Raw genomic sequence first — 9170 nt, forward strand, 5'->3', positions numbered from 1 at the left:
AATGAGGAAGACTTGCAAGTACAGCTCGTCGACCGACTTCAGACAGTCTATTCGATTCGTCAGCACCACCTGGACTTGTTTATGAGGTGCTTGCTTACGAACGAAGAAGCAGTTTATGAGTTGCTGCACTCAGAGATTCAGTGTTGCAACAATGCTGAGCTCTGAACCATGCCGTTCGGTTCAAAAGGTGCAGGAAACACACACGGTTGGTTCATGATTGCTCTGTGCCCTCCTTACTAATGGCGAATTCCATTGGCGGTTTCGGAGCACTTTGGGTAGCAGTTTTACTGCTCCATTCACAGCAAGTCTGCTCCATTGCCGGATTGAGAGTGCTCCCTATATGTGTTTCAATGGCAGATCCGGAGCAGCTCCGCCACCAGATTCACTTTACGAAGCAGCTCTCTCTACTCCACGAAAAGCCGCGGGTTCAGCCAAAAGTCGCAAGCTCCCCCCGCATGTGCAGAGCGTAGCATACCACGTGCGCGATGCTATGCACTGTCCGACTGTGCCCGTTATCTCTGCTCGCACCCGTGAAGGTGAAAACGGCGCGAAACACGAGGACTGCTGGGCGCTTGCGAAGTAAGTGTGCGCTAGTGCCCCCTACCATATGCTCTGGTGGGAGCGCGTGTGTTCCATTGGCAGATTTCCTTCGGTTGCTCTCCGCCGGAGCGGAGTGCAACGGCGCAGAGTTCGTCGGCCCCTCTGAATCCGCCATTGGAATTCACCATAAAAGTACTGGCTTGGTGCAAATGCATGGGTGTGAAGCAACAGTGAATTCGCTGCTTGCTGCTGGTACACGGGCCTATATATGCGTTGGCTGAACACCACTTAAGCGCATCTGGTGTGTCTACACAAGTGGGGTGCACTTACACCTCATAAACTATAGAGTTTTCTACAATGTTCACTAGAGGGGGATCTTTAATGCTGCAGTCGTTCGGCCACCATGGGAATGATGGGTAGTATATGGATTTGCCTAGTTTTCATGCTTGTGGCTTAAAATGCACTTGTGGCTTTGTTTGTTGTGTTTTGGCTTTTGCTTCGGCTAAAAGAACAGCTCACTGGGAACCTCGTGAGCTTATTTGAATTGGTGAGCCTAAAAGGGCCAAGGTGGTTAAGTGCGACTACTGAACTTCTGCTCAACTTCCTTTTGCAACACAGCAGCTGCAGGCCTCACGGAGTCGAAGGAATGAGGCTTAGGCAAATCCATGTACTACTCATCATTCCCATGCTGGCTAAAGCGTCCTATGTTGCAGCTCCCATAGACACTAGCGCCAAATTTCTCTCTAGTGAACTATCATGAAACTCTATGTCATAAACAGCCATACATGTGGTCGGCAACCTCACAAACTTGCACGGATAGAGCACATTGAGCATACAAGACAGAGTCCCGCACCGTGTCAGCACTTCCTGTGTTTGTAAGGTCATGGTGTGCCCGCAGCAGTTATCTGAAGCTGCAGAATTTCTGAGCTACTGGTGCCCTGCTACAAACCGGTTAAGAGTGGTACAGGTGAATCGAACAGTCCTGAAGAGCATCATCACACTGAGAATCTCAAGGCACAGAAAGTCTCGTGGTATATGATAAATACGCAACTTCAAACGCGTAGTGTGGCAAAAAAGATGCCCTCTTTGTTGCCATGTGCTATCACTACATCACTGTTGCACCCACGGCTTCCGCAAAGCAGCTTTACAGAGATCATGTCACCGATGTGTAATTGAGTACAACAGAAGCAACTACATCAGCCACTCAAGAGTGGCCTATGTAAAACTTAGTGGTGGAGAAAAGATGCACTTTACATGATGAGTGCACAGAAGCTCCTTTATAAGCTATTCATCTCGGCAGGAGCTCAAAGATTACACATACTGACCACTGGTTCTGTCAACAGAAAAAAGATATGTTGCGATAAGGAATGGTTGCAACTATATTAACCCCGTTACAACAAACTTGCATATGACATTCGCTGTAAGCATATACTACTTGTTGCACACATAATATCAGTGATAAAGATTTGAGGACTACTTCACTGTATCCAACATTGTAACAAGGTTCAAATGTATTCTTAAAAGGCTTATAAAAACAGCTGTCACTATTGACGGCTTGCAGCTTCTTAAGATGCACGTCAGAGTACGTCATGGTGCACATCATGGTGGCAATCACTCTCTAGCACTTACATAATTCAGTAAAGTGTCGACAAAGGGATCATAGTATTGATATGAGGGGCAAACTGTGCTCGCATTTCGCGCAGAAATGCTACTGTGCATCTTAAAACTTGTTCCAGCCAGCCTTCACACAAAGAGCTCCAGCTGCTGCCAGGTCCCAAATGCTGTCACGACTTCTAACACGAGACTGCGAACTAGCATACTTTGTGTACGTAACACTGAATCACTTTTCTAAAATGCTCGCTGCAGTAAGAAGTGACGCCACTCACAGACCCCATAAAGGCTAAAGGCATCACCAGATGTAAAGTGGTTGCTCCATCAAAAATGTAGACGCCTTCAGGTTAGCACAAACTATATCTAATAGCATCGCGTTTTGCATAGTGCTGAAATGCATAGCATTTGCACAAAAGGCATTAATCTATCTAGGTTACAGCAATGTTCAAAGTGAACAAGGTTCTTTGCTTTCATGGAAAACACTTTGTAATCAATCTGTGTGCAATGAGTTACACCTTCATTCTTCTTTATGGCAAAGTAGCTGGTTTGGTGCCCAGGCTGGAAAACTATTTTTGGAAAACTAACAATGAGAACAGAAGGACGTGGCGAGAAATGCACAACTGCTGGTTGTCATCCTTCTATATGTACTGCTAGTACAGTCAATTGCCTTTGTCTAGAGAAAACAACCGGTTAATTTGGCCCACATCTTCCATGAAATAAGGCATGGGCTAAAGCTGCAATAAGACCGTGCACGGCCCTGCCGAACTACTGTCTGTGAAAAGTGTAAGTTCCATAAAATGTTCCTTAAAAAGTCATACAGCGCATAACAAGTCAGAAAGAAACTGACCGTATCATAAACTGCTGTTCCAGTTCCCACATTGAACTACACAACCAACCATTCCTGAAGAGACAAACAAAATCTATGCTTCATTTCACCAGCTGACCTCTATGCCGATCGATGTACACAGCATGGATCCACTACGAGCCCACGTGCAAATAAATATGGCCAGTAATAATGACCACTACATCACACTGCAATAACCTACATTATAAAATTACATCAATGGGACATGTGTCCAAAAGCTGGTGATGGGGGGAGGGGGTTACGTATCGTCAGCAGTGACGAGTAATTTTTTACAGGCACTAGTTTGAAAATGGTACACATTGGTGATTTGGCAAAACTGGAAAGCAGTTACCAAGCGATTCATCACTGATGTCTGCACCTTCATAATCACGACAATGTATACCAATACTATGACTCGTATCCCTGACGTCTGATATGATGCAGATAGGATATTAAAACGTCTAGGCTTTGTACCCATAATATGCTAGTTACTATCAGTAGACATTGCAAATATTACTTTTAACAGAGCACTTGCTCTTTTTGGTCTCAAAACCGTCCAGCTTTTTACAGGCCTGCACTTGTAGGTGGTCCTATGGCAGTAGTATATCATGGATTTGCACCATGTGCCAGGCACAGAGGTAAGCATGTACAAAGTCAAATATTGCACTAGAGTCACATAAACTCTTGCGACTCGTATAACTTTGACGTCTATCTGTGTATGTGATAGATATGAGCGGTATTTTCTCCATGGGTGCGAACAGGCATTACCCATTTTTAGGACAGCTCAACCTATGTTCAATTTACAAAACGGCTCAGAGCGAATGCTGTCATACTTTGCACAGACCTTTTATAACAGTAAATTGAATCTTCGTGGCCGTTTTCACCATCAGACACTACACAACAGAGGCATGTTGTTAGGCAAGCTTGTGCTCGCTCTGACACCTTGTTAATGTGCAATAGAAACATTACAAACATAAGGAAGCACAGGAAAAGGCTCTGCACTATGAAGGCACACAGAAATGAAAAGGAACTTGAGCCCTCTGTGTAAGGAATGTACAGTAAGTAACAACATATAATGCGACATGGGATTTATAAAGAAGTTCGGAGTTCCCGTGACGCCTCAGTGCACAGACTAAAATTCAAGGTCTCAGTCTGTACTGGTTTTTGCTGTCTACACGGTGACCTAGAGATGCATCCTGCAATAACAAGAGTAGAAATTTGCATCTGTTTTGGGAACACATGTTCTACAAACTCATGTAGGGGACTGTATAGCAGCAATATGAACATGTCCAGTCTGTTGGGAGATGAAGGTGTTATCATGTGCCAAATAATGTGCTTGAACGCACTTCGCACTCTTCTCGTCACAGTATTGGAGGCCAATTAGCCCAATCTGCCACCCTTCTAAATTAACGTGCTGGCACATCCACACAACAATCTCTCGCGTGTGTTACGAAGACTAGAATTTTCCTACTTAAGTATCATAGTTACTACAAGAGTGCAGGAAAACAAAACCCAGGCCCAAGATCAATCAAATAAATACAAATTAATGAACACAAATGCCAGCATTCTTGTTTATATTTTGTTCTCCTTGAGTTTGCGTAGGTGCCTTTACCTACTCTAAATCCTTGACAACTCGCTCAGCCTCACATCACATTTAAGTCTAGAATTCGGCCCCAATAACGCAATGCGAGTACATATAGTGTCAAAAGGTTGTAGGTTATTGGTACGTAAAAACATTAAATTTCTTAAGACTTGATGTTGCCAGCAAGTAGGACCTGACCATACTTGTTTGCGAAATTGAAGTGATGAGCTGTGTAAGCTCAGGAGCATTTTAAAGTGTGCATGCATCATAACTCTTCCACGCCAACTGTACATTCCGTACACATATTTCTCCGTATTCCCAATGTGGAGCTTTTTCCGGCTGCTTCCAACCATCTTTTTCTTTTTTCACATTTAACAAGATGTCGTTCCATACGCACAACCTCAACAGGCCAGCACATCAAAATCTCAGCTGCTGTGGCACAATCATGTCAAACTCGGTGACCCACAGCTATGAAGGTTACGTGTACATCTATACTCTCGCCAACTTGTCAAAGAGCAGTGAGTGCCCGTTGAACCTAAAGCAATAGCTGTAGAATTAACACAATGAATACAAGACGAGTTTTTGTCCAAGCTTCTTTGTGGTGTTTGTCATGTTGTTGCTACAGCTATTACCTTAGGTTATCCGACTGTCTGAAAAAAGCCCTAGTCTACCCTAGACTGTACGGCCAGTTGAAAAGTGCGCAAGCGCCACTTTCTTCAAAAAACACCACCAGGTAACGGCCCCGTAACATCAGCGGTGATTGCTTTGAGTGTAGATGTCCTTCAGCATCACATAATCCCTGATTCTTCTGGGTATGCCCTCCAAGTCCCGGCCTTTAGGTTCCCTTCTACCTTCCTGGCCTATCCAGTAGGCACGCCTGGCTAGCCATTGCAGGCTCGGTGGTGACACTTTGCCGGTGCCGAATCCGGCTAGCCGGAACATGGTGAGCAGCTTCACGTCCCCACGCTCCGTCGCCCAGGCGACATCGTCCTTGCCCGCTCCGTCACGAGACCCGTGAGGAGCTCCGGCGGCGAGAAGCATGTCGGCGATGGTGTGCCGCGCGCCGTAGCGGGCACACAGCCATATGGGACAGTCGGCAAAGCACGTGGTACCACGAAGGCTGGCGTTATGGACGAGGAGAAGGTAGACAAGGTCGCGCCGTCCGTGCTTGGTGGCGAGCCAGAGAGGCGTCTTGCCAAACATGTCCCGGCGGCACACACGGATGCCTGCGGCGTGATTAGGTTGTAATCACTGGGTGCATTAGTGTACACATTGAGTGGTCTATTGAGTACACATCAGTGGTGCACATTAAGTAAAGAGCTTACTAGTCAACCATCATCATTAGCGGAATCAAGTCATTCGCAACTCAATGCCACCCTTCAAACCTCTCCCCAAGCAATGTACTCACAAACCAGCAAGAGACAAACTGAACAGGAGAAAGCAAGTACTCATCAATGCGAAACAATATAAACTGTACTTAAGGCAATAATCAATGCACTTGTACTAGGACCAAAACATCATCACTTACTTCACTTTACATCAGCAGTGAACGTTTTCCTTTGCTAAATTGTACCTCCAGTTTATTAATTTTACCATGTTATTAAAATGCTTGTGGCATCCAAGTGTATTTTCCTTCTCTTGTAAACATTACACTAATCAAGTTACGGAAACCAGCCAACTTGCTACTTGACTCTTAACGAAAGAAGAGGAATCAATCAAGCGGCCCTTTTCTGGTTTGACCCTATACGAAGCCACCAGATGTTCAAGCACAAAGCCAACAGTTTGTTGCACAATGTGTGATGCAAAAATGAAATTATCAATCATCAGCACAGCTCCAGCCAGTGAGCAAATCTGCGAGAACAAGGATCGACAAAGTGCAACAGTGAGCGCCAGCTTACTGGGGTTTCGAAGGAGCATCTTTGCTATGTCAACATTCCCCAGGCGGCAGACAATGCACAGCGGTGGTTCCTCGCGGCCAACGCAGTCTCGGCTGAACTGATTCACGTCAGCTCCGAGGGACAGCAGAATTCGTGCAGTGTCCCATGCTTTCCTGCAGATCAGCAATGAATCACAGATCAATGACAAATGAAGGTAATTGACAAATAATCATTCACAGACCAATTGTGCATCTGCACTTCATTCAGAGAGAGACCATTTGTGAATCCACAGACCATTGACAGATTATTCAGAACACATCATTCACGTATCATTTGTGAACCACAAATCATTCACAGATTATTAAGAATGGATCATTCACAATTCACAGACCATTTGTGAATTGACAGATCATTCAGAACAGATAATTCACACACCATTACAGACCATTCATGAATACACAGATCATTCACAAACGAAGATCATTCACAGACTATTTGTGAATCCACAGATCCTTACTTGTGAATCCACAGGTCATTCACAAATGAATTCACTTGGGCAGCGACGGAGTAAGCAACACGACACAAGCGCTTGTGTCTGTTGCTTACTCCGTAATGGGGCAGTACTTCGTAATGGGGCTTACTCCGTAAATGGGGCAGTAGCACCGTTTGTAGGTTTTCTATTTTTCATTTCCTAGATTCTAGAGCTCGCCACGGACTTTAACCAGCTAATAATATAGTTATTCAAACAAGGCAGCTGAAACGTATTCGCCTAGACTGCTGGGAGAAACCGAGTTCGTCTTGTAACGAGGGCAAACTCATCACTGGATCTCTCAACATTGCGCAAGGAATCACGAGGCACTGCACGTACTGCGTAGAATCACTGACTGACGGGGGGTCGTTTCAGGTCTGTACGCCCTGTACGTGAGTTTCAAACCAGCACTGAAAAGCTTACCTGCACAGGGCTGCTCCAAGAGGCGTCGCTCCTTGTAGCTTGGCGTTGATGTCGCCTCCCGAAGAGACGTGCCTCACGATGGCTTCGATGTTGTGGCTGGTCACGGCAAAGTGTATGTCCGCGGCGCTACCCAACTCCACCTTCATGACGGCAGCAGGCTTGCCTGTTTTAAAAACTAGAAAGGAACCGCGCGGACATTATTATTCTAGACGCTGTCGCTACGCAGCCACACTGTTTACAAAACCCGCGGACGCGAATGCGTCTCACTGGGAGCACGTCGGTCGCATGTTTACGCTACGCGATCGAGGAAAAGGATCGATGGGCAACACTCATTACCGTGGTTTCCGAAAACGTCCCCACGGCTCCGAGTAAAGTATGAGCTTGGAGAAGTCCGTCGCCGAAACTAGTAGGTCTCGATGTTAGCTGGTTAGGCTCATCGATTACAGCCTTTCAGGCTTTCAGCTCCAACTGTTTCGCACAGCTGCACGTGACAGTAGCAACAACAGCAGTCGAATTAATGCGCAACGCTGTAATGTTTACATGGGGACGAAAGCCAGTTACGACGGTCGATCCATTTTCGTCTCCAAGGGCGCATTGCATTGATGAGAAAAGCGTGCCCCAGAACGGCGTTTCGAGAAGGCGTCCGTGACGTCACGTAGAGTGCGGCTTGCTTTGACTTGCACACGAACAAAGGCCTCTGTGACTTTGTGCGTGTTTATCACGGAGGCCATGTGTAAATTCGTTTACTTTCGAAACTCATGTCTTCGGTCCGCACTCTTGCTAATTGAAAAAAATGTGTCCAAAACACGTGCGTTATTATTGAGTTTAATATCGCACGTTTAGGTCGTTTTTGTTGGATAAAAAGGTAATTTGAAATAATATTTAAATTCAACTCGCTTATGTTGCTTATGTGAGCATGTGGCCAGTCATTTGTGCGCGGGTGGCCACTGACACTGTAGCAACTGGAGCGCGGGAAAATGAAAACTTTGTTTATGTACAGATGGGTTTGTGCTTGGAAAGTTACGTTTCGGTGAAAGTGCTTATCAGAGTACGTTCATGATTTGCTGCTTCAAAGTTCTTCGTTATTGTTTTTGCTCCGTCTCCAGCTCGTCAACATTTGCACAGTAAGTGTTCACACCGTTGACATGTTCCGCTTCAGCGACATCCACGACTTTGCATGCGTGAATGAAAAGAACACGAGATAGATATTCGCGCTATTTAGATTGGGATCGCTGCATCATTGAGGTTTACGGGATAGGGTAAGGCCGCGCCGCATTCTGCGTGTTTGCACAGGTTATCGCCATTTTCATTTACGGCCGCTAGAATTCCGTTCCACTGCTTCCAGGGCTGTCCGACATCCTGTGCCATTGGCCAAGCTGACACGTAACTTTTCGCGTGCTTGGTTTCTTGTGGGTTGCGGAATGCGCGGTGTCAGCGTTAAGCCTAATTCGCGCTGTACATACACACCACTCTGGTACACACGTACCTCAGTCAAGACCTTAATAAAAACCAGCAGATAATGAAGCCAATGAGGGTGTAAGAGATGTTAATTGTACTGTTTTAAGTGTATTGTACTAATTGTGATATAGATGTGAAGAAAGTAAAGTGGACGAAAAGACAACTTGCCGCTGGAAGGGACCGAACCTGCAACCTTCGGATTACGCGCCCGATGCTCTTATCAAGTGAGCTACGGCGGCGGTCGTCCCCTCGTCCACTGAATGGGGTATTTACGTGCATGCAAACCTTAGTCAGCGCCGCTGGTAG

The 9170-nt window shown here is 45.8% G+C and overlaps 1 protein-coding gene across 1 annotated transcript; it reads right to left on the reverse strand.

Moving 5' to 3' along the window:
- Positions 1–865: 865 nt before the first annotated feature.
- LOC119400403 (ankyrin-3) lies at positions 866–7980 on the reverse strand. The gene is made up of 4 exons (XM_037667426.2): positions 7743–7980; positions 7407–7569; positions 6476–6627; positions 866–5803 (listed from the first exon to the last, which is right to left on the reverse strand). Exons 2-4 carry the CDS (start codon positions 7550–7552, stop codon positions 5328–5330), a joined length of 774 nt encoding a protein of 257 aa, XP_037523354.1. The 5' UTR covers positions 7553–7569; positions 7743–7980; the 3' UTR covers positions 866–5327.
- Positions 7981–9170: the final 1190 nt, after the last annotated feature.

This window comes from Rhipicephalus sanguineus, chromosome 7, assembly GCF_013339695.2.
Source record: "Rhipicephalus sanguineus isolate Rsan-2018 chromosome 7, BIME_Rsan_1.4, whole genome shotgun sequence".
Lineage (NCBI taxonomy): Eukaryota > Metazoa > Arthropoda > Arachnida > Ixodida > Ixodidae > Rhipicephalus > Rhipicephalus sanguineus.

Bases quoted from the DNA above. Each gene is read 5' to 3' on its own strand.
- LOC119400403 (XM_037667426.2), bottom strand. From the start codon at position 7,552: ATGAAGGTGGAGTTGGGTAGCGCCGCGGACATACACTTTGCCGTGACC. The intron at 6,628-7,406 runs GTAAGCTTTTCA...GCTGATCTGCAG, and splicing joins CTTGGAGCAGCCCTGTGCAG to GAAAGCATGGGACACTGCAC. The intron at 5,804-6,475 runs GTAAGCTGGCGC...ATCACGCCGCAG, and splicing joins GATGCTCCTTCGAAACCCCA to GCATCCGTGTGTGCCGCCGG.